Genomic DNA, 26,401 nt, shown 5'->3' on the forward strand with positions numbered 1-26,401 from the left:
GTCATTATACCCAGATATGATATTTCTGTGCCTTGTCTTTCATTTTAATATTTTCTGCCTACTTTCCAGTGAAAAAATCAAATTATGAAGAAATCTAATTATGCAGTGCACCAGGCAAGCCAATTAGTGTGTGTGGTCGGAAGACTCACATGATGAACAGGAGTTTGGTTTTACGACTGATGTTATTAAGTGGCACCGTTCTCTTCAAATCTTCTCAAAGCTTTCATAGCTGCCAAAGAGTCTTCTAGATCTTTAAGCATTCCTCTGATTCCCCTGCGGTGTCTAGACAGCGACTTATAGCCCTTAGATGTAAAAGAAATACCTGCTGCACATCCTCCTGGAACAAATTTGCTTTGGAGGGCTTTCATGTGTGGGTGTTGTGAGGCAGACCACGCCACAGAGGTGGATCTGTTTATGACAGGGAAGAACTGCCAACGCTGTCATTATTTGGCAGGGTTCAGCCGAAGAGTAGGACTGACTGCTGGGCGCGTGTGTGTCTGACCAATTTCAGGGTGAGAGAGAGATGTGCTTCTTTCTTTCATTCAGCCAGGAAAACAGCAGGATTGGTTTCCTGCTTCATGGCTTTGATTTGGTAAAACGCCATAAAGAGATTAAGAGAGAGAACTTTGATGACAAACAGAGACAAAAGCGAGCTTATAACATATTTCGTCACCACCATCTGCAGTCTAGGTTTGCATGAATGAGGTTTTTGTTTCCATTTTCCTGTCATTAGGAATAAATTATGTACGTCTTTATTCATACACCAACAGCGTGGTGATCTGGAACCATGGGTTTGATCATCTGATCGAATAAAAAATGCAACTAAATATATAATCATGTATCATTAGTATAAAAAAAGGGCTTTTAGAAATAACACCCATATCTTTTATGGCTGACGTCAAATGCTATGCATCTTCAAACTTGGTGTCATTACAAAATAACTCTAATAAAGTAATCAAATGTTAACGAACACAGCATAGATTTCTTCACTGATCATGAATTGATAGATTAAATGCTTATTGGAAGCTTAAACATTCTTCAGTATTTGAGAGCTGTGAGTGATTTTCTCTGGATTTTGTGCTGGCGATATTAAACACTGATGGCCCAAAGAGCCAGTCACTGCTGTCACTTTTACAGACAATATATATTGACACACAATTGGGATTTTCTCTGTTCACCCTCCACTTAACGACATAAACTATATTGTGAAACACTCTCCAAAACCAGCCATTTTGACACATTTTGTGTTTATTGAAAACGCTTGAATGTAGACACGTGGTAACAGAAAAGTCTGTTGTGTAGTCCGTATTGGCAGCAGTGCGCACACAATTTCAGAGTCATGGGGAATTCAGCACATCTTGGAGGTGGATTATTATTGTGCTTTCACCGTTTTATCATCAAACATGAGCCTATATTTAGCAACAGTAACGACGGTCATTGTATAACAATCACCGATTGTGCTAGATTCTGACCTTAAGGTTTGGGTTTTTTTAGAGGAACGAAAATGCGCAACGGCTAGTTAAGGGAAAGGGAAAGTTGATAGTCGCGCAGAACCAAATAAATGTGGCTATTTTTTAATATATATTTTTTTACATTTAATTTTTATTTTTCTAATCCCTTAGAACCCAAAATTTGCAGAAATGAATATAACAAATGGAAAATTAAATTAGACTTAATATCAACAGCCAACAACAAAATTTGAAAACCTGCGCTTAACAGTACGTGGTAAGCAGAACATTTGTTGATGTGTTAGTGTTACTCTCTATCATAATTAAACAGCTTGTGTCGCTTCTCCGAGGTTGCGCGCGAGTCTCCCTGCCCTCTGAACTACTGTGAATAGCAAAAAAAATGCATCATAGACTCAAATGTATAAATATTATTTCAAACAAAAACAGCTGGCGAGGACTGGATAAAAATTGCACAGATAACTGTCTATATGTGGCCCATAACAAATGTAGACTAGTGTGTTTTTCCTCTTTTGTGATGGCCTTTTGCCATCACTGGGAATAAAATTGCTATTTAAGAAATCTATTACAATTTATAACTGTTACTATATTTTTTGATCAAATATACACCGCGTTGGGAAGCATCTTTCAGAAACCAAACTTTTGAATGGTAGTGTGTGTATGTGTATATATATCTCAGTTGATATATATATAATAACCGCGTTGGGAAGCATCTTTAGGGAAGGCAGATTACTCCAATTCGCTTCTTACGCTCACAAATGGCCTTCCAGTTTTCTTTACTAGAGTTGATTTTTTAAGATTTTCATTGTTTTTTTATTAAAGACCTCTTAATGGACTAGACAACACCCAACGGAGGAGATGTTAACTTTGAGTCAATCAAACAGGGCTCTTAGATCAACAAAAGTCAACTTTTGCTGAGAAGTCCCCTGGAAAAGGTACAGAATCATGGGAGTGTGAACGGGCTTTTTCTGTAGCTGGGCCAAGCCTTTTTGGAACAAGCTACGCTGATCTTACGTACTCAGATCACTGACTTGGCACTCTTTAAGGCTAAGCTTAAGACCTATTTTATATTAGACTGGACTTTTAATTGTAATAGCAGTTATTAGTTTTGGCATTTTGTGTTTTCTTTGTGGAATACTTTTAGTTTTTATGTACTTTGGTTTTGTTGGCATTAAGATTTATTATAAATAGTATTTTATTATATTTTGCATGATATGTTGTCTTTATTATATTTATGTTTTTATTTTTTTTATTTATTTTTCCGGGAAGCACTGGTTCATTTGAGTGTGTAAGGTGTTGTATAAATAAAGGTTGATTGATTGATTGATTGATGTATGTATAATGGTTTTTTGTTAGGTTGAATGATATTCATTTTTATTTTTTTTAGGTGTGAGGGTTTTATTTAATATTTTCTTTGTTTTTTTTTGATGACGTCAAATGCTTCACAGTGTTGCCTTTGAAAAAAAGAAAAACGAAAAAACAAAAAAACAAAGCAGCATACACTAAACACGGTTTGTGGTTATGGTCAAGTGGATGGTTGCAACCTTTAAACAGTACGCCCAAAAATTACAGGTAACACAAAAAACCAAATTTATTTAATTAGTATGTAACAACAAACTTTGAACAAATACATTATACATTATGTTTTTTAAGTTTTTTGAAAAAATGTGCAAATGGAACCAAAATGTCTTTCTCTTATAGAGTTGCTGTGAGGACTAAAGGAGTGGTCAATAAAATAAATGCGTAAATCTCAAGCGGCAGGACATGCAGTCTTGAAACCTAATAAAACCTCCAATAAGAACATGATGGTGAAAATGCAGATGCAACTGTGGTCTTGTTATGCCACAGGGTTGCGAATCATTCAGTTTTTCTAACATGCTGTTAATTGAACATAAGCAATTTACAGCCACATTCATTGAAAAAGAGGTGGAACGCCCATTTTCCGCCCAGGGGGAAGAAATATACAAAAAATCAAAAAATAATAACAATTTTTATTTTTTTATTTTTTCAAAATTCTGACTTTTTTCTTGCAATTCTGAGCCCATATCTCACAGTTTCAACCGACCTTTTTGTCTTTCCAATTCTGAAAAAAAAGTAGTAAGAATTGCTCTATACAGTATGACTCTCAAACTCAAATTTGCAAGTCCAGAAACACCACAAAGTTGCTTGTTAGATAATTCAAACTTCTAAAGATGCAAACTCACAAAAACTGCAAGATATAAAACACAAAACATGATGGACAAACTCAGAATAGTGAGGTTATTTATTATTATTTTATAAATATTATAAACTCACATTTGTAAGATACAAACTCAAAATTACAAGATAAAAGAATTTCAAGATATAAAGTCAGAATTGTGAGACAAACTCGTAATAGCAAGAAATAAACTCAAAACTGTGAGATATAAACTCAGAATTGTAAGATATCAACTATCATATAATAATAACCTTAAAATTCTGAGGAAAAAGTCAGAATTGCGAGATATAATCTTGTCAAATATAAACTCAGAATAATTACAAGATATAAATTCAAAATTGCATATAACTTGCAGTTCTGAGGGAAAAGGTCAGAACTGTGAAATAAAAAAGTCACTAAATATATATTATATTATTATTATAGCATGGCAGGAACAAGCTTCCATAAAAAGTGCTGAGTTATTGTGATGTGTTTAAATATTTTTTATTTTTTAATGTTTTGTGAGACTTCCCAATTATGACAATGTTGATAATGTTGAGTTCTCTGCGGATCTCCGGTGGACGGGGACATGCTGTTCCTGTTGTTTTTGCTTTTGTGAGAGTTTTTGTTTTTGTTGTTATTTTTTTACAAACTAGTGGATAGATATGAATGATCTTATGACAGGAGGTGGGTGTAAAGATTTTCTGCATCCCCCGTACATCCACACCTTCCCCTTCCCTCCTCAGAGCTCAGACAGAAATCTCTCTGAATCAGCTTCCCAACTCCAAAACTACTAAACAATGCATAACTTCCTGACTGGCACCACATTACTTCCCTGCAATGCCTAATCGACACCACAGTCTGTCAGTTTGATGTTAGCCGCCATGTTCATGTTTGTTTGAAGAAAAAAAAAAAGAGATTCACACATTTGATGTAGCCCATATTAATTGCAGTGACAGATAAATAACTCAATCTTCTTCATTCTCATTACACAGAGATTTAAGGAAGCAATCAAGTGCTGTCAGGCTCGGGAGTTTGTAGGTCAGTGAGTAAATTGGTGTAAGCAGTAATGTTTTTGTTTTGTGTCATCTGGATTCTCTGTGTCACTAGAATGTATGTGTATATATATATATATATAGTATATAGTAATATAATATATATATCTATAGGCTATATATATATATATATATATTATATATATATATATGATATATATATATATTATATATATATATATACATTATATATCAGAATTGCAGCTGTACATAAATGGATGGATTAGGAATGGGGAGACATTTGTTCGCATTTGTTTTGTGATTTTATACATTTATTTGTATATATTATATTATATTATATATAGTATTATTAGGTGTGTATATTATTATATGTATTATTTATTTTATATACTTATTCTGTTTTTTTTGCAGGAGTTTTTTTTTGTTTTTTTTTTTGAGTTTTTTTTTTTTTTTTTTTTTTTTTTTGGGTTTTTTTTTTTTTTTTTTTTTTTTTGAACCACAGTTTTAAATTAGAAATGACAAGAAACCCTTCATTACAGCTGTAGTGATTTGTTTTGTGTGAGAGGATGTCAAAAATCAGTCCTGAGATGAAACAGCCTTTGTTATGACTTCATTCTCAGAGGGAACATACACCTCACAAACGTAGGGGAAAAATTTCAGTACAGCTTCAAAAATCCTCGCTGATGCAGTTTGAATCTCTTCATTTCTCTCCGTCTTTCTTCGCTCACTCACTCGCTCATTCTTTCTGTCTGGCCAGGCCTCGGGTAGAAAAATGTAGCAAGGCTTTGACAGATCTCCCTGGTGGTTATTTTTGTATTCCAGGAGAAACTAGCACTAAATGTTTAAGAGAGATAGAGAGAGATATGGACTGTGTAGAGACTGGAATGATGTTCCTGCAACACAAAGTGTTAAACAGTCAAACAATTGTTTGAAAAAAAAAAAAAAAAAACACTGAGTCTATCTATTTAATTTTGTTCTAGTTTAATTTTTGCTTTTATTTTGTAAAAAAATTTCTTACGTTTCCTTTAGTTACATAAGTTAGTGGCGTCACTACTTTTAATATGTTCCTCGTCAACACTTCTGGTGTACTGTATGTCAGTGTAGGAGTGATGGAGATGGGTTATTTGTTCATTTGTGTTGCTTTGTACATTTGTGTGTGTGTGTTACTTTCCGTTTCTTTTTTTTTATCCCTGACAGTGTCATGTCACCGTGTCAAGCCCCCTTCCTCTTCTTCCTCCCTTTGCAGTGAATGTTTCTACATTCTTCTAGACTCTCGGGTATTTCCGTGTTCATCTGACTCACGGCTATCAATCTTTAATTAATTCGAGCACAGAGACTCTTATGGAGAAATATGACATAGAAACTCCCACAATTCCTCCATTTATAATAAAAAATTAGTAAATATTTAAATAAATATGTTGAATAATTTATATTTGAAAGTTAGTGAGGCTTTGTTGGTTGAAATTAATTGTTGAAACTAAATAAAACTGAAAGTTAAAACATTTTAAATGAATAAAACAAACACTGAGTGAAATATGAAAAACTAGTTGTTAAAAACAGCTAGTTGCCAAGCAAACATTTTTCTTTTTAATACAATTTTAACTCAATTTGTTAAATACTAAAAATAAATCAATAAATAAAATAACTAATAATAATAAATAAAAAAACTATATAGACATAGAGGCGAAACTACTAAAAACTAATTATACTAGAAATGACAAAAACACAACAAAAATAACTAAAATGTAAATGAAAAATGAAAAAAAAAAATTAGGCCTGTCTTAATAATATAAAACACATATACAGTATATCTTACACATTTCAGGCAAAGCATATAAGATTCTTACTAAATTTTATGAGATCTTTGCCATATGCCAGGATAAATTAAGCTATAGGTTAGATAAATTAGTCTTTTACATAACACTTTTTGACAGTTATGCAGGTCTCTAATTCTTGTTTTCTTAACCTGACCTGCTGACACGAGGCGCATGGACAGTCATTAGCATGAATTGGGGTTAAATATCCACGATGACTAACTGAAGACATCACATTTAAATAGCAGTTTAAATATTTCAAATGATAAAACGTGTGTTATTCTGTATAAGCCGTCTCTCTATACTGAGTAATGATGATTTTCTCTGTTTTCACAGCTCATATCCTTGAGCAAATGGGTTGTCATTAATTTCCAGATTTTTCCAGTCGTTTTATGCTTGCGACAAAAAAGAAAGACTAAGTTTTTGGATTGACTTTGGATTTCTGTTGTTGTTGTTTTTTCTGATAAAGCATAGCAAAATTTATATATGGATTTTTTTTATTGATTGATTTATTTATTTATTTTTTTTTTTTTAATAAAATCGATCAAATGTGCCAATAAAGACATTTAACATTTATAATGTAACAAAATATAAATTTTTCAAATAAATGCTGTTCTTTTGATCATTCTATCCATCAAAAATCCTGAAAAGAATATATTAGGATTTCCACAAAAATATGAAGCACATTTTTTTCACCATTGATCATAATAAGAAATATTTCTTGAGCAGCAAATCATCATATTAGAATGATTTCTGAAGGGTCATGTGACACTGAAGACTGGAGTAATGATGCTGAAAATTCAGGTTTGAATTTAAATAGAAAACAGTTCCTTCAAATTGTAATAATATTTCACAATACTATTATATTTTTGATTAAATAAATGCAGCCCTGGTGACCTCAAACTTTTGAACGGAAGTGCACATTTTTGATTGAATTTCATTCATTATTTATTTCAAAAACTTTCAGCTTTTGCATCAAAGCAGGTCGTGATGTTTTAATGAGGCTGTAACCCGCCTGAACTCCAAGGAATAAATTGCATCTCAGAAGGAAACAATCTCAGGCATCATTAGTTCACTAAACATGTAGATCGGTCTGCTAGATTCGAGGGTAAGATGAGTCACTCAACTCCAGAATGGTCTGCAGTAACTTGCTCCTTTTACTGACAGACATGACAGTTTAAAGTTAAAATACTTTAACAATAGACTTGTTGCTTCCAAACATGCAGCTTTTCACTTCATAAAGCATGTGGATTACTGTGGATTATTGTGTTGTTTTTATCAGATGTTTGGACTCTCATTCTGACGGCACCCATTTACTGCAGAGGATCCATTGGTGAGCAAGTGATGTAATGCTAAATTTCTGTTCCCATGAATAAACAAACTCATTTACATCTTGGATGGCCTGAGGGTGAGTAAAATTTAAACAAATTTTCATTTCTGGGTGAATTATTTCTTTAAGAGATGCTGTTGTTTCTAAGGATACAACTTAAACCCCATGAGATCCAAGTGGTCTCACGCAATAAATCTCCTCCAGTCTTGCATGCAGCTGTAAATTCACTTTGTGATTGTTTATCATGTGGGTTTGAAATCCTGCAGCCTGCGTTCAGTTCAGTTAGCAGGTCAGTGGGACGCCCAGCCGGGCTTCCTACAGATTCAGACCCAGACCAGTGTGAGTTCACTAACCTCCTCTCACTTTAATCCAGGCTGGGAAATTGGCTGGACTCCCTGTTCTTCCAGCTTTAGTAATGCATCTAATCCTGGTTTTGGTTACTGCTGTAAACTCTGAACAATTACTCTGGATGTATATTTAGTTGGGCTTTTATTCAAATTATTTTTATAGGAGTGCATCTTTAAAAAAAAAAGAAATAATAATAATAATATTCAATTAGCTTTTTTGTTTGGTTTCTTTTTTTATTTTTTTTTTTTTTTTTTTTTTTTAGGTTTTTTTTTGTTTTGAGTTTTGTGGTTTTATATTATTAAGAGAATGATGAGTAATGATTGAAAAACATTAGCATGTTCTTTCTCATAAATAAATCAACCACATAAGCCCCCAAAGCCAAAAGCTTATATAATTTTTTTTTTCTCTCTCTGTTTAAGTTTGGAGATTTCAGAAATATTTAGTTGCACCCTATGAAGATGTTACATAATAAAGGCTTTAGCCAAAAATAATTGTCTCCTATTAACAGTGGGTATAGAAAAGAATCACCCCTTTAAAATGATCACATATTGTTGCTTTGCAGCCTGAAATGAAGACGGACACAGTTTTTTTTTTTTTTTTTTTATCCAGCTGTATTTACTCAGTGCAACTTATAACATGCAAGTGAAAAATATAACATCAACATAAATAATGAAAAAAAAAAACAACACACAAAAAAAAAACAATCACTGAGTTGGAAAAAGGATCACCACCTTGTATTAGTTTTTTTTTTTTTTTTTTTGGACCACCTTTTGCTTTAATGACAGCCTTTAGTCTGTTAGGATTTGTCTCTGTCTCTACTAACTTTGCACATCTAGACTGTGCAGTATTTGCCCAAGATCAAGTTCAGTTCAGTTTGATTGTCTGATGATCGTGTTAGATTACATGTGGAAGCATCTGTTGTTTTGATTTCTTCTTCGCTTGTGTTTTAGAAATTCTGTACAGAAGGTGTGTAATAACAGTATAACAATGAAAACATGGATTCCCCGAGCACAAGTATAGCTCAAATATATTTAGATTTTTGCTAAATATAAGTCAAGTATACTTAAATGTCATTTTAAGTATGTTTCTGAGAAGTACATAAAAAGTAGACTGAAATACTTTCCTATTTTCAGTTTAAAAGTATACTTATAGCATGAATAACTTGAATAAACTTATTTTTCAAAAAGGGTAGGCCATGCAAGGACATTCACCTTTTTCTCCTTCAACCACTGTGAGCTCAGTTTTGCTGTGTGCTTTGGGCCATTGTTATGTTGGAAGGAAAACCTTCTTCCCATTGACAACTTTCTGGCAGAGGACAGCAGATTTTCCTCAAGAATTTGACAGTATTTTTCCCCATACATTTTTCCTTCTATCCTGAAGTGCTCCAGTCCCTGCTGCAGAGAAACCCCCCATAACAGGACATCACCACCTCCGTGCTTTACAGGAGGAATGCTGTTATTTAGATAGTTAGTTGTATTTGATTTCTGCCAGACATACCGTTTGGTGTTGTGGCCAAATAATTTTAGCCTCTTCTGCCTCAGAATCTTCAGGTGTGTTTTGGCAAAACTCAGTCGTGACTGCATGAGGCCTTTCTTGAGGAGTGTCTTTTTTTCTTGCAACCCTCCCATACAAGCCACATTTGTGGAGAATTTGTGATATTGTTGTCACATACACACAATGACCACTCTTTGTCATAAATTTGTCATAAATCGGCCTCTTGGTCACCTCTCTGATCAGTTTCCTCCTGTGTCTTTCATCCAGTTTGGAGTGACGTCCTGATCCAGGGAGAGTCTGTGTTGTATTTAACACCTTCCACTTCTTAATAATAGACTTCACTGTGCTTCTAGCCATTGATAAACCCTTAAATTTTTTATTTTTTTGGATCCATCTCTTGACTTGTGCCTGTCCTGAACTTTATCGGAGATCTTTTGACAGTGCCTTGCCACCTATAGTTGATTGTTTGCTTCAGTTGCACTGACAGTGACTTGAATGCTAAAGTTGATTTTTACTAATCAAAATGACCACAGCTTATCACAGTTGAAAGTCAATGGCTTTGTGTGCCATGGAGAAGGTAATTAGCTACACCTGACTGAGTATATAAGTAATTTCTAGGGGAGGTTGGGGGTTGGGGGTGGGGTGATCCTTTCTCTAACTCAGTGATTCTGTTTTATTTATTTTTATTTTTTTTGACATGTTGGTGTTACATCTTTCATTTGGATGTTATAAGTTGCTCTGAATATATACAGCTGGCAAAACAAAACAGTGTCCATCTTCATTTCAGGCTGCAAAGCAACAAAATGTTATTATTTTAAAGGGTGGTGATTCTTTTCTATACCCACTGTAACTCATTAGACATCCAATAAAGTTGTGAAAGACTATCAAAACTTTTATGAGATGAAAAATAAAACATGCACGTGTGCAACAACTCAATCAGCAGGTCTGGTTGTCATCTAATAGGCTTGTAGACTAATATTACCACCTCTGATTTGCCATTGCTGCACTGTTTATAAATTTCAACCGATGCAAAACAATTGCGTAATAATTTGATAATTTGCAACTTTGATGTCACTTTTTTTGTTATATTAATCGCAGCAGCCATAATCGTAACCTTAATGTTTTATTTTGATTGATTGCACAGTCAGTTTCATGGGTAAATGGCTGAGTAAATTATGAAAGAATTGTCATTTTTGGGTGAACTATCACCTTAACCACTCGTTCTGATTAGTTTTTCCCTCTGTTGCATCTTGCATATGGTATTTCTCCTCTGGATGTTGATTAATGTGCATGCAGGGCCAGTGAGGGAATGAGAGCTTCAGTGGAGGAAATCCTGCCACCATCTGAGTCCCAGTCACCCATGAGAAATGATTCCTGGCATGCTTACTGGGACCAGAGGCTGGAGATATACACTCGTACTGCAATTACGGGATATATGGAGCCTGACCTGCCAGACGGATGATAAAAATGGAGGGAAGGTATAAATCGATTAATGGGGAAAATGGCAGAATGTAAGGGGTGGGGGTTCTAGAGAGTTAAAGAAATTATGCATTTGCATACAGGTGTAAATGTGTATGTGTGTGTGATTGTTCGGAGCTTGTTTGTGGGTGTGTACCTACTTTACTATATTTTAGGGACAAATTTGTACCCAAAAGTGAGCTAATCCTCCAAAACCTGTGTGTCTATGTGGGTAAATGATGCATAACATGTCAATAGACTCTCTATTTACGATTCTTTTAAGCTTTTATGTATAACTGGACAACAATTTTAAAAAATAATAATTTTTGTCTTCACTAGCTTATTGTAAATCCTAAAGTCCAACAAATAAATCTTAAATAGGCAAGGCACATTCATTTATTATACTATAGCATAAAATGAACAATAAAAAAGTAAAAAATAGAAAATGTATTAAAAAAGTTATTTAAAATAACTAATAAGAATAATTATATGTCTCTCAGTTAATATTCTCATGAAATCGCATGCTTAATAATTATAAAATAAATGAAAAATGCTGTTTGAAATCATTCTAGATGACGTTTAGCATATCATACCACAGTGCAGATTTTGTGTGTTTAATAGTGTGTTGTGTGTGTGTGGTGTGTGTGTATCATACCACGGTGTGTGTGTGTGTGTGTGTGTGTGTGGGTGTGTGTGGGTGTGTGTGTGTGTGTGTGTGTGTGTGTGTGTGTGTGGTGTGGTTGTGTGTGTGTGTGTGTGTGTGTTTGTGTGTGTGTGTGTGTGTGTTTGTGTGTGTGTGTGTGTGTGTTTCTTTCCCAGTGTGGACTTAAACCTAAATACACATCAACTTATGTGGACTTATATCACTGTGGGGACCTAAATTGAGGTCCCCATGTGGAAACAAGCTTATAAATCATGCAGAATGAGTAAAAAAAAATGCCGAAGGTTTTCTATGAGGGGTAGGTTTAGGTGTAGGGTGACAGATTATACGGTTTGTACAGTATAAAAACAATAACGTCATTGGAGAGTCCCCTCAAGGATAGTTTTTGAGACTGTCTTTGGTATATTTCTGGTTTGAGGATTTAATGTTAAGATGTTGTGCTGTCTGATATTCTGCACATGGCTTGCCTTAACTAAATTAAAAACACCATATAGACATGTCAGTACAGGGGGTCTTTAACTCTAAATGTTAAACTTTGATTCCTAATTTGTGTTATGCTTATGAAAAATGTCATGTGGCCTGTTGCCCTTAGCAACACCCTACCAACCACTTAGAACTCTGTAGCAGCATAGCAACCCTGACCACCCACAACACATTGTGACACAGACAAGAACCACCCACTTTTACATTTTTTTTCCTCAGGAAATGTAAAAATAGTTTTCTTTGCAACTTCTTAGTGAAAACTCCCTGATCTTCTATTCTTCTTTCCTACAGTGCCTCGATCCTTCATCTTTCTCTCTTTCCCTCAGCACTGATGTGTCCACGGCCCACTCTTGAACCATATGGAGGAGTGTGTGTGAAGCGCTGCTGCCTGTGTGTGGTGTGTGTGTGTTGTATTGAGGATAACAGGCTGTGGGTCACTGTCAGAGAGGCAGCAGGTGTTACAAAGATTCTTCAGTCAGACGAATTCACTTTCTCATGCCTGTTTGCTCATTTGATCAACATTCTCTGGTCACTTTCTGATTCAAATTCTAAATATTAAAATCAGGTCTCAAGAAGTCATAGGTTGTAATGTGTTTGTATCAATTTTATGAAGTTCAACAAAAAAAAAAACAATTATATGCAAATTCTAAAAATGAAGGCCACTTATAATGTTAATCAATAATTCATAATTTAGTTTTACATCAGCATTTTGCCCTATTTCTCTGACCCTTACATTTAAATTTGCCTTTTTTGGGGAGCTGTTGTGCCTTTTAGACTTCTATGCAAATGGCCTTTTCACATGTGAAATGAGCAACTGCGCTCTGCTGTCGGATCCAATATAGTGTTTAACTGCTCCATCCTTCAATAACAAGCTCTTTGCAAAGCCTGAAATTACATTGTGACGCTCGAACTGTTGAGGTCACACACATGTGATTATTTCAGGGCTAAATTTAAAAGTACTCTTTTGTTTAAAAACATCAGGGGGGATTAGATAATGGCCCCTTTAACCCTACTGTATTATATTTGATGCACAAATTTCTGAGGCCTCTAAATGATCAGCATGAACAACATTTTGCAGCTAAACCTGCCACACTCCATCTAGATGCCTTCTGTCGCCTGACAGTAAAAGGAACTTTTTTGTTTTTGGTATAATTGTACAACCATCCACCTTCAGCTCATGCTTATTTTTACTGTGGAATCTTTCCTAATTTTTATCAAGTAAATGTAAAAATAACTTTGATATTGTAAGTAATATTTCATGATGAACACTTGACTGAGGCAACTTAGGTTTCCTTGATTATCCAGATTTCATTCATTAAAAATCATGTTCAAATATGATTATCAAATCATCATTAGTCTTTTGAGGAACGTTTATTTTATCTGTCAATCATCATTGTATTGCCTTGCATTATAAGTTTTCATAAATGAAGCATTTAAATCTCATCTTACTAAGACAACTGATATTTATATCATTTTATGTAAGTATCTGCTATACTGTTATTAAGATCTAATTGACTTACATTAAAAGCTATCAGAACGTTATCCTACTTTTTGTCCAAATAAATATCTGCATCTGCACCAAATTGCAATTTTTGCTCGTTTTGGACCTCTGAATAAGATTAAGCTGTTTTTTCCCTCCATATTCTCACCATATCATACTATATGAGCCTTAAAAGCCCGATGTGTCAACTCAACAAAAAACAACATATGCATGCTTTATATATAAAATCCATTCCCACAATGCACCTAAAAAATGAATGCATTCAATACCAAAGAATCTCTTCTGATTAATGAAATGAATTATAAGTGGGATAAACTCTACTAACCTTTATAACCATAAATCTATAAATCAAAGCACTTTTATTCATGACTGTTTTGACTGTGTTGCATCATGATGTGTGTTTTGTGTGTAGAGTCACGTTCTGTGTTCGTGATGAGTGAGCTAAAACAAACATTTGGAAAGGCTTTGAAAACAGCCCATAAATTAGTAAAGAGAGAGATCTCATAAACTCAGACAGGCTCCTGAAAAAATAGTACGCACAATTGAACAGGTTATGCTTTTTATATACACTACTGCGATTGCCAAGAAAAAATATTTTGTATTTGACAATGATACATTACATTTAGTCTGATTAATGTGGCACAAGCTGAATATTTTGTCCATTTATGGGACAGTGTGGCTGCAGAATCGACTGGGCTTTGAGATTCATTTCAGACTTAATTTAAATGGATTCAAACAATAAATAAATAAAGTTGGGGTCTCTATGGCATTCTGAGTGGTTGCTATGCAGTTGCTAAGCCTTAATGGCCCAAGTGCCTGCTCAAAAAAAAAAAAAAATATATATATATATATATATATATATATAATATATATATATATATATATATATATATATATATATATATATATATATATATATGAGAAAATAATTGAAATATACATGAAAAACTTGCTTGATGAGAAATACAGTGGGGAAAATATTTATCTGATCCACTGCTGATTTTGTAAGTTTGCCCACTTACAAAGAAATGAAGGGTCTGCAATTTTTATGGTAGGTTTATTTTAACAGATAGAGACAGAATATCAAACAAAAAATCCAGAAAAAACACATTATATAAAGGTTAGAAATTGATTTGCATTTCATTGAATGAAATAAGTATTTGATCCCCTACCAACCAGCAAGAATTCTGGCTCCCACAGATTGGTTATGTGTCCATGCGGAACACAGATTAGTCCTGTCACTTTAAGAAGTTACTCATAATGTCAGCTCGTTAGGTGTATAAGACACCTGTCCACACAATCTGTATCTTCCATTCCAACCTCTCCCACCACTATGGGTAAGACCTAAGAGCTGTCAAAGGATGTCAGAGACAAGATTGTAGATCTGCACAAGGCTTGATTGGGCTACAAGACCATCAGCAAGAAGCTTGGTGAGAAGAAGACAACTGTTGGTGCGATTATTCGGAAATGGAAGAATTACAAAACAACCATCAATCGGTCTTGGTCTGGAGCTCCGCGCAAGATCTCGCCTCATGGGGTAAGAATGATCATGAGAAAGGTGAGGGATCAGCCCCAAAACAACATGGGAGGAGCTTGTTAATGATCTTAAGGCAGTTGGGAACAGACTACGCCGCAATGGACTGAAATCCTGCAGCGCCTGCAAGGTCCCCCTGCTCAAGAAGGCACATGTACAGGCCCGTTTAAAGTTTGCCAGAGAACATCTAAATGATTCAGAGAAGGCTTGGGAGAAAGTGCTGTGGTCAGATGAGACCAAAATTGAGCTCTTTGTCATTAACTCGACTCGCTGTGTTTGGAGGGAGAGAAATGCTGACTATGACTCCAGGAACACCATCCCTACAGTCAAGCATGGAGGTGGAAGGATTATTTTTTATTTGTGGCTTTTTTTGTTATGGGTGTAGGGGGAGTTTTCTGTGCTGTGGGGGGAATGTGGGGGGAGATGTGTTGTGTAATATTTTGGGAGAGAATCTTCTTCCCTCAGCCAGCACTGAAGATGATTCATGGATGGGTCTTCCAGCATGACAATGACCCGAAACATTCCAGCAAGGGGAAACATACCGCCAAGGCAACAAAGGAGTGGCTCAAGAAGAAGCACATTAAGGTCATGGAGTGATCCAGCCAGTCTCCAGACTTCAGTTCTATAGACAATCTGTGGAAGGAGCTGAAACTTCAAGTTGCCAAACTATAGCAAAGAAACATTAAGGATATTTTGTAATTTGTGACCAACTACAAAAAAAAAAAACATTTTACCTCTGTTCTTGCCAACAAGGGTTTCTGCAGCAAGTACTAAGTCATGTTTTGCTTGGGGATCAAATACTTATTTCACTCACTGAAATGCAAATCAATTTCTAACCTTTATATAATGTTTTTTTTTTTTTTTTTTGGTTGGTATTCTGTCTCTATCTGTTAAAATAAACCTACCATAAAAAGTATGTAAGTGGGCAAACATACAAAATCAGCAGGGGATCAAATAAATATTTTCCCCACTGTAATTACTTTACATTTTACTGAGCAGTGAGATACTTTGTGGTTTATATAATTGGTTTTATTAATAAGTTGAATTAATTTTTATTTTTATATTTTCTGTTTTCATTTAAATATTTTTTTTTTTTGGGGGGGGGGGGGGGTGGGGGGGGGGGGGGGGACTTTTCTTATATTATTAGTTTTAAATATATATTTTTTATTATTATTATCATCATTATTATTATTTTTTTTTTTCTTACCAGCGTAAACCTATCTGCTATGGGCTCACCCTTGGATGGCCCGGTCAAATTTAACCCCTCAGTAATGTCAGGATCATAGTTCACCCCAAAATAGTAAGAAATTACTGTTTTCAATTATAGTAATAATAATAATAATAATAATAATAATAATAATAATAATAATAAACAGCATGTAAAAACAAAAGCTGTGACCGGTAACTATCAGTCAGATGATCAGACAGACTCTGAGTTGGCTGGTTCTTAACCAAAAAAAGCTTGCAGTGAACAAGACTTAGTTTAGTCAAAGTTATGGCTACGTGAGGGCAATGAGCTGTTAGTGTTTCTAGCGCCCAGGCACAAATAAAGCAGCACGTCTTATCTAAGCCTGAACACAAGAGTGACAGCCTTGCTAATCGGTAGGATACAGCTTTCAAGTTCAGGGCAGCATCACTGTTGTCATTCTTACAACGGGCTGAAATAACACAGCATCCCAAAATAACACAGGGCTCTCTAGAGTGCCACCAATTACATCTGTTTCCTATTTCCTCTGCCAGTGCCATCACGCCCCGGGGTTAAATGTCACTGATAAATGGTCCCTTTTACATCACATCAGTAGATAATACACCTATTTCACAAGGGCGGTTAATGGGGTCCTGAAGCATGCAACATGATGCATGCTTGACATTTTTTATTTGATGAAGAAGTTCTGGAATTTTTGGTCCTGCAATACACAGCTGTCATAGAGACAGTGTTCATCCATTCAGACGGGAAACGAATGGATGGTCAATGGCTCCCTCTAGTGGACAATGGCGTTAAACTATTTATATATTTTGTTTATTTTTGGTGTTTGCTAAAGATTGCTAAATGAATAATATAATATTAACCAAATCAAAAAATTAAGTTCTCATGAATTATTCTTTTTCTCTTAAGTTAGAAAATAAGAAGAAAAAGCAGTTATAAATGTATTTTATTCTTAGGAATGTTGGGGCTGGATTGACGAAAATTTTCTTGAGAAAGCAGTTAATAATTGCTGCAAAACTTCTTAAGAGGTTCTCAACTATTTTCCTAAAACTTAAGAATAATCTTGAGGTATTAATTTACATAGCCGTTATAAATTAATTTTAATCTTAAGAATGTTGGGGCTGGATTCACAAAAATAGTCTAAAGGAAGAAGCTAAGAAATTGCTTAAGATGAATTCCAAGAAGTTTGTAAAAATGTGCAAGTCTTGACAAAGTTTTAAAATACTTCCTTAAAAACATCTTTTCTTAAAAGAGTCTTGAACTATTATTTCACCTTTTAAAATCAATGGCACGCAGATAAATGAATAATAAAATTTGTTAACACTAACACTAATATTTAATAATGTTAAATTGAATAATTAATTTAGAAGAAAATACCCTAATAGTTTTCACACTTAGTTTACTATATATATATATATATATATATATATATATATATATATATATATATATATATATATATATATATATATATATATAAAAAGCACTTTATGAGGGTCAGAGTCATAGTATACTATGCATATATTATCATATACTTCTATATAGTTCTGATTTATATTCAGTAAGAAAGAATAATCATTTATTTGATTTATCCAGTGATTTACAGTATGGCAACAACCTGAAGCTATTGGCACAAACACACACAACTGAATTGTATACTGCATAGTACATACTCTATGTCTATGGTAAAAAACTTGTGTTGAGATTAAGTTCCTATACCCTCAGTTCACCACATCCACACACACACACACACACACACACACACACACACACACACACACACACACACACACACACTTACTCACGTTACTGTCATGTACACCCATAATAGATGGAGATATATTGCATATTTTGCACTTTGTTATCTAGTTTTCCTTGTTCCCCTATGCCATCAAATTACACTGTTTACAGCACGTCAACTCATGCGTTACACGGATAGAGTCTAACCAAGAACTAAGGAAGTCTTTCCATTATTTCTTAATGTTTAACCTACTCTGTAATTCAGAATGAAACCAACAAAGTAACAAAGAAAGGGTTCTGATTCATTTGTAGGTCAAATACTGTTGTTCCATTGAATCCTAAATATGCGATCGAAACGGAAACCGAAAAAAAAAAAAAAAATTCCTTGGAATCTTTGAAGTCAATAATTCCAAGGAAGGACAAAAACTGTGCAAACATGCGCTCACCTAGATTCATTCAGCCATTCTTTGGAAACCCTATGCACTGGCATAACTCGTTTTTTTTTTTTTTTTTAACTAAGTGACATCACAACTCAGCTGTATTTGAATCTCTGCTCCACACTTCAGTGAACAGAAAAGCAAGTTCTCACCAGGTAAAACACCACAAAATGGCAACTCGGCCGTCTCACTTTGAGGAGAACCTTCTGTGCTCTGTTTGCCGTGACATCTATAGAGATCCTGTTCTCCTGCTGTGTTCTCATAGCTTTTGCTGGGTCTGTCTGGATCAGTACTGGGAGCTCAGTGGATCACGGATGTGCCCTGTATGCCGGACAGACTTCTGCATGGACCGTCCTCCATGCAACCGTGCTTTGAAGTACCTGTGTGAGATCTTCCTGCAGGAGAGAATCAAGGCGATGTCAGCAGAGGCCGAGTTCTTCTGCAGTGTGCATGGAGAGAAACTTCAGCTCTTCTGCGTGGAGGACAAACATCTCATGTGCAGCATGTGTGTGAACGATGATATTCATGTCAAACACACATGCAGACCTGTGGATGAAGCTGCAGTTGCTCTCAAGGTACAGTTCACATTATCTGTGAGATCCAACTGCTTTTTACTTAGAGAAAAATATTACTTTACAGTACATTTACTTTTTAGTTTTAATAGTTTTAATTTAAGATAATTTAAAGAGCACTTAATTCCACTTCACTGTATTTTAACTTACAGATTTTAACGTAACATATAAATTAAAAAACAACGATGTTGTACTTCATTTTTTTGTCATTAAGAATTTTAGGAATAGTGTAAACTCTCCAAAAAAGTTTGAATTTTGAGTGAGTAAGCCCTGAATATATATATTATATATATATATATATATATATATCAATATATATATATATATATATATATATATATTTTTTTTTCCATGTGGAATGTATGTATATATATATATATATATATATATATATATATATATATATATATATATATATATATATATATATATATATAACAATATAAATATTTAGACAGTCTGATATTGGAGTAAGGACTTAAGGAACTGGCCATTTAAAAACCCAATGACTAGATAAAATTATAGATAAGATTTAGAAGCTAAATCAGTGATTATAAAACAAAAATCTTAACTAAAGGATTGCCGTCTGTTAGTCTCAGAAATCAGGTGTTTTGTGATGGTTATGATCAGAACTTTTGTTCTGTATTCGTTCTGGAATAGCACAGCAAAGAGCCTGGACACAAATATGCATAATGCAGAAGAAAATATATTTTGAGATAAATTAAATAACATCACTCTAACCCATTTTATACCTTTTCAACGTTCTTTTCAGGAGGTGCTCAAAACAAGCCTGAAGTCTTTGCAAGAGAAGCACAAACTCTTAAAATCAGAGAAATTCATCTGTAATCAGCAAGTGAAACACATCATGGTAAAATCAACAGTTGAAAAACCTTCATATTTTACAGAATTGAGTAACACTTACATAACTTTTATCTTTGTACTGTGTTACAGAATCAAGCTGAGCAAACAGAGGCCCATATTAAGAAGCAGTTTGAGCAGCTTCATCAGTTTTTGTGTGATGAAGAGGTGGCCAGGGTAACTGCTCTGAGGGAGGAAGAGGAGCAGAAGAGGAAGCTGTTACAGGAGCAGATGATGCGAATTAACAGTGAACTCTCATCTGTGGTAGAAAGAATGAAGATCACTGAGGAAGAGATAGAGTCCAACAACATCTCATTCCTGCAGGTACAGCCAATTATTTATCATACTTTCTAACCAGCATGCAAAATCATATATATATTATATATTATATAAATGTAATATATTTGAATATTTAAAAAAAATATTTTTTTCTTCAAAATGTTTATTCGATTAGTGGTCATTTGATTTGACATTTCTAAATATTATTATCAATGTTGAAAACAAGTATGCTACTTAACTTTTATATGACATTTTAGATAGATAGATAGATAGATAGATAGATAGATAGATAGATAGATAGATAGATAGATAGATAGATAGATAGATAGATAGATAGATAGATAGATAGATAGATAGATTTTTTATTATGATTTTAATTTTGATTATGATATTTGTTTTTAATTACAATGTCTCTTTGTCATTTCCATGTAAATCTATCTGAAGAACTACAAAGGCCCACCTGAAAGGTAAGTGTGATTTCACTTGTTTGAATCTGTTTTGATTGTGACCCAAAATCTCATCAAGTACTGACTGATGGATGTTCTTCCAGCACTCAGTGCAACAGTCCCTGTCCAAAGAAGCTCCTAAAAGTGCTGATTGATGTGGCAAAGCACCTGGGAAATCTGAAATTCAGAGTATGGCAGAAAATGAAGGCTGCTGCTAAATACAGTGAGTATCATGTACTCTTAATTATGATATTCAGAGTTTGTGTTTTTATGTGGGATGCTGTTGAATATAATTCGTTTTTTGTGATTTTCTTTTAAAAATTGCATGTTTTTATCTGGCATTTTTGTGATTTTATTTTTCTGACTTATCTCACAATTTTTATTTTTTATATTACAGTTGCAAGTTTAATTTTTTATTTATATTTCAATTCTTGATATTTGATATTTCACAGTTCTAAAAATGTCAGAATTGTGAGATATAAATTAAGAATTGTGAGAGGTCAGAAACATTATTTATTACTATTTTATCTTACAATTCTCAACTTTCTCAGAATTGTTTACATATTACATTTCCTTCACAGAATAAAAAAAAAATTACTTATGAATTTTTATCTCTTAATACTGTTTTTCATAATAATTTAAAATGTATATCTCGCACACACACACACACACACACACACACACACACACAGTATGGGTGCAGTCATGGCCTAATGGTTAGAGAGTTGGACTTATAACCCAAAGGTCGCAGGTTAGAATCTCAGGTCCGGCAGGGATTGTATGTCGGGGGAGTGAATATCCAGTGCTCCCTCCTCCCTCGACCACGACTGAGGTGAGACCCTTGAGCAAGGCACCCTAACTGCTCCCCGGGTGCTGCAGCATTGGCTGCCCACTGCTCCAGGTGTGTGTGTGTTCACTGCTGTGTGTGTGAGCAATGTCACATGAGTGGCTGTGCAATATGGCTGTTTATCAGCATGGCTTATCACAGCTTGCCGATATTGTTATTGCATGTCTTTAAACCCCTCTTTTATGCAAACTACTTCCTTCTGCCACAGATTCAAATCTCAGTTTGACAGTTTAACAGCTGAGCTTGAGATCCATTACTAATTCGAAAATGTCACTGTAGAACTAGTAACAAAGGAACACTGAGTTGTTTCATTGAAAGCTTAGTATTACTATTAAAAGGTCACTGTATTATGTAGAGTATTATAAGTGAGAGATGGACTGAGCAAGTGTGATAACCTGCATCTGATACAGCATTCATTCTTCAGCTCAATCTCATATTCACAATAAAATATTAGTTTGAATGTCTGCTGAGGAAGGCAATATCTTTGTTGTACTATCTTTCATCTGTTAAGGGTGATTTCTGATGACAGCACTGCTCAGTGCATATGTTAATGGCGTCTTGCAAGGTAGTAAGTAGTAAAACTAACTTCTTTGTTTTCCACCCTGTTTCAGTCTCTTTTAATATAAAAGTCTTTACTGCTGACTCACTCATAAAGACAGTCTCTTTTCGCCATCTAATGGCAGAACAATGGAACTAATATCACGAACACACACACATTGTTTCCCAATTCTAAATACTACTAGCCTATTAAATACTATGATTATTTATATAAAATATGATTTATTGAATAATAATATTTAATAAGCAACAACAGCCATTATAAAAGTTGCTTGGCAATGCTGTCCAAAGTACAAAGCCAGCGCTCTGATATAGCCTACAGCATTAAAGTTATATAAAATATAACGTGATGAGATTTTGCCCTCAGCCAAAACGTTTTGCTCTGGAACAAATATTAGATTAATGAGTCCTAAGACTTCTCCTTAGATTTACCCAAAACAAATTATATCTCATGCATGATTTTCAGAATTTTCATGCATGAAATTCCAGAAGAACTGGGAGGTAAGGCTGCTCTCAGCGGGTTCATGAGCGCTGACGCCCTGGAGCTCACATCTCTGAAAACGTTGAAGCAGATTTTCACATTTTCAATGAGAATTTATTAACAAACTGCGTATTTTAAGTCTAAACAAGTACATTCTTGCCTTACAATTCCGTGCCAACTACATTCCGTGACACAAAAACATTATTATTTATAAAAAATTATAGTGGATGGGGTGTCCGTCATGACACTCGCTATGAGAAATACCGCAAGTAGAGTGATACAAATGTTGAAACGGTTGGAGTTCCGAAATCACTTGAATATCACACTCCTCTCAGCCAATCAGATTCGAGATCCAGAAAAAAACGTTGTATAATATATTTATACAACTTTTCTTTCTGGTCCTCGAATCTGATTGGCTGAGAGGAGTACGATATTCAAGTGATATCGGAACTCCAACCTCATGCCTACTAGTATCTCACATCTACTCGTGTGATATTGCTCGTACTGTATATATCTTATATATATCTCACAATTTTGCCTTTTTTCTTCTCGGAATTACGAGTTTATATCTCACAATTCTTGCAGATCTGAATTTACATCTTCCAATTCTGAAAAAAATTATTGTGAGACAAAAAGTCATTATTACTTTTTTTTTATTCTGTGGCAGTTACATTTAATATATTTATTTATTTATCATCCAGTGATCAAAACAAGCTTCTATACTTTTAAGAACTGTTCACTGAAAGGCTGTTGAGAAACCAAAAAAAGGTTCTTCTATTGCACCATGAAACCCCCCTTTTGGAGCCTTTATTTTTAAAAGTATAGTCTAAAATTTCATAAACCTATTTCATTTATGTGAAAAACAGTTTTCATGACACTCTCTTTCATCTGTAGTTCCTGTAATCCTTGACCCCAACACCGCTCACCCATGCCTGCATCTCTCTGACAGTCTGAGCGATGTGTGGTTTGGTCAGTGGAGTCGACACACCTTGGGTTACACAGACAAATATGAGGGCTATTCGAGCGTCCTGGGCTCTGAGGGCTTCAGCTCTGGGACTCACTACTGGGACGTCGAGGTTGGGGACAACACCACCTGGGTCTTAGGAGTGATTTCAGAGTCTGCCATCCAGACTCGAGACACTCTGCCCAGTTCTGGTCTGTGGCGCCTTGGCTTTCACAATGGCACATACGGACAAGGCATTTCAGGGGAGATTCTCACGCCGCTTGCAGTGACACAGAAGGTCCAACGCATCAGAGTCCAGCTGGACTGGGACGGAGGGCAAGTGTCGTTCTTCAGTCCTCTCACCAACACACACCTCCACACCTTCAAGCACACCTTTAGTGAGAGAGTGTTTCCGTACTTCTGTAATGTGTGTCCGTCTCAAGCTATGCGGATCTTGCCGGTGGAAATGGCTCCAGCAGGACTGGAGGTGCAGAGATTATCTGCTTTAACCAGCAAAATAGAGAGCAAGTAGAGCTGCAGAAGTAAAAATCCTGATCATTTTCTACACAGAGGAAAAAAGTTAGAAATACCTGTGGAGAAAAGGAATGGAAAAAATTCTGACCAGAACCAAAATATAAAAATATTGGAAAATAACTCATTGAATCTTTTGCAAAGCTCTTTTGCGAAATAACATTACTGTGAAAAGACATCACTGTGAAAGCTGCTGTGATAATTACTTTCTTTTTTTACTTGCACTGAGAAGCAATAAACAGTATAAATACACATACACATACACATACACATACACATACACATACACATACACACGTTATCATAAGACAGCACTGAAGAAATTGTTAAATTTTGAGATGTAAGATTTTCACATTCAGAGCAGTTTGATGTTGTATTGTTATTTTTTGGCTTTTAAATATTATTATTTGAAATATTTATGCTTATTCTTGAAAGTATTTTTGGGTAGCGTGACAAAAAATCTGACTGTGAATTGCAACACATGATCTATGCCTGTAATTATGAAGACCCTTCCCACCAAAAACACTCAACACATTGCATACATAGCTCTGTGTCAAAGAGCTTACTCTTTTATTTATCTCTTCTATTTTATTCTGTATTTATAAATATTACTTGAATGTTATGAAATAAATAAATAAATAAATAAAAACATTTAATGGGTTGATTTGTTCAGACTTTTTTCTTTTCTTTTCTTTCTTCTGAGATTGTGAAACCTTGAAAAAAAGTATCTGTCACAGAGTCAACAGCAACACCACATCCTTGAGCTCCTCCCACTCGTTCACAATCACCCAAATACTGATGTACTCCACCTGTCAACACCAGTCGTTGTTTTTTAGTTTTGTGACTCATCAGCTGATTGATATATTTTAGTGTAAAATAATTGAATGCATTTCCAATAGTTATAATGTAGATGATAATTAGTGCATTTAAAGAGAATAAAAGGCAAATAAAGAAACTGTTTAGCTGTTAAGCAAGTTTTAAGAAATATTATTATTTGGCATCTCAAATTAAAATCTATATTCATCAATCATCTGAGGTATGTTAATATTAAAACCATGTAAAGTCTGCCGTATTAAATTGTTATATATATATATGTTTTTACAGTATGCAGTTTTTAGATGAATTTTTTGTAAAAATCTTAAATGTTTGCATATGTGGTTTGAGTATCACATTTTATACATTAGGCTTTGGTCTTGTATGATTGAGATCATACTAAAGGAAAAAAAAAAAACCCTCAGTTTTATTCAGAGGCCCAAATTGAGCAATTTGGTGCTGATACTTTTATGGATAAAACTATATACAGTTTTGATAGCTTGTAATGTAAATCTACAAGATATATTATAACAGACTACTAACATAAAATTATATAAATGTCCTGGAAAGATGAGATTTAAATGCATAGTTTATAATCAAGTTTCTGTGTTTTATTGACCTGAAAATTTACATTTTTAGAAAGACACTAAAAGGCATTTTACTAGTCTAAACTATAAATCAGACGACTGGAGGAATGTAGTAGATTGTGTGCAAGAGGTTTTTCAGCAAAGTTTTTATTATGTTGATCATTTAGATGCTTTAGAAATTATGTTTTATTGGGTTAATAGTAATATTTATATTGGCACATGAATTATTCTTATTAAAAAAAATGGCAGATAGATATAGTATGTGAGTTATGAAGAAAAATGCACAAATGCACAGTCACCCCATCAGCTGCTCTAGCAGATAATCCATTTGCATTCACTGGATTCATCTTTTATCCTAAAATGCCCTGGAGTTTTTTAAATTTGTGTATGGTTAACTGTTCTTAAGTACTAATCAAACTATATAAAGTCTTCCTCATGATTTTAGCTATAAATATTCAAGTTGCATAGTAGTCAAGGTCACTGGGTATTGACTGCTCATCTCCAAAAACCACACTGTCTTTGGCATTTAGTGTCAATGGTGCACTGCACTCAACAATAGCGACAATGACAGTAATTAGAGCATGACTCCTGACATTGGTATCTCAGCACCTGTAATGTCCTCTTATTGATTCCCTTCAATGAGATGGACAAAAATGTTGAGTAAATGCCAGAGAGGCATTCCTCTGAAATGCTGCTGACTTTTGAAACACTGCTGCCAGTAACAGCCATATTCAAAACAAGCTATTAATGACTGAGTACTGTCATGTGAGGCATTTAAAAAAAAATCTTTAAATGTTTCAGCATTATGCAAAACAGGACCT

At 34.5% G+C, this 26,401-nt stretch overlaps 2 protein-coding genes across 4 annotated transcripts in view; one reads left to right on the top strand and one right to left on the bottom strand.

Annotated features, from left to right (window-relative positions):
* Positions 1 to 26,401, bottom strand: part of LOC122133921 (SH2 domain-containing protein 4A-like) — a 956,524-nt gene that overhangs the window by 90,852 nt on the left and 839,271 nt on the right. The window lies entirely within an intron of this gene.
* Positions 10,344 to 24,802, top strand: LOC109088962 (E3 ubiquitin-protein ligase TRIM35-like). 3 transcript variants are annotated; one of them, XM_042770652.1, is made up of 8 exons: positions 10,346 to 11,122; positions 18,749 to 18,820; positions 18,931 to 19,240; positions 20,010 to 20,105; positions 20,189 to 20,419; positions 20,819 to 20,841; positions 20,925 to 21,043; positions 23,601 to 24,801. In XM_042770652.1, exons 3-8 carry the CDS (start codon positions 18,980 to 18,982, stop codon positions 24,179 to 24,181), a joined length of 1,311 nt encoding a protein of 436 aa, XP_042626586.1. In that variant the 5' UTR covers positions 10,346 to 11,122; positions 18,749 to 18,820; positions 18,931 to 18,979; the 3' UTR covers positions 24,182 to 24,801. The 3 variants fall into 3 exon arrangements, with proteins under 3 accessions (XP_042626585.1, XP_042626586.1, XP_042626587.1); XM_042770651.1 differs by having other exon boundaries at positions 10,344 to 11,122; positions 18,749 to 19,240; positions 23,601 to 24,802; XM_042770653.1 differs by lacking the exon at positions 10,346 to 11,122 and having other exon boundaries at positions 18,054 to 18,820.

The sequence above is a fragment of the Cyprinus carpio genome, chromosome A14, assembly GCF_018340385.1.
Source record: "Cyprinus carpio isolate SPL01 chromosome A14, ASM1834038v1, whole genome shotgun sequence".
In the NCBI taxonomy this organism is placed as follows: Eukaryota; Metazoa; Chordata; class Actinopteri; order Cypriniformes; family Cyprinidae; genus Cyprinus; species Cyprinus carpio.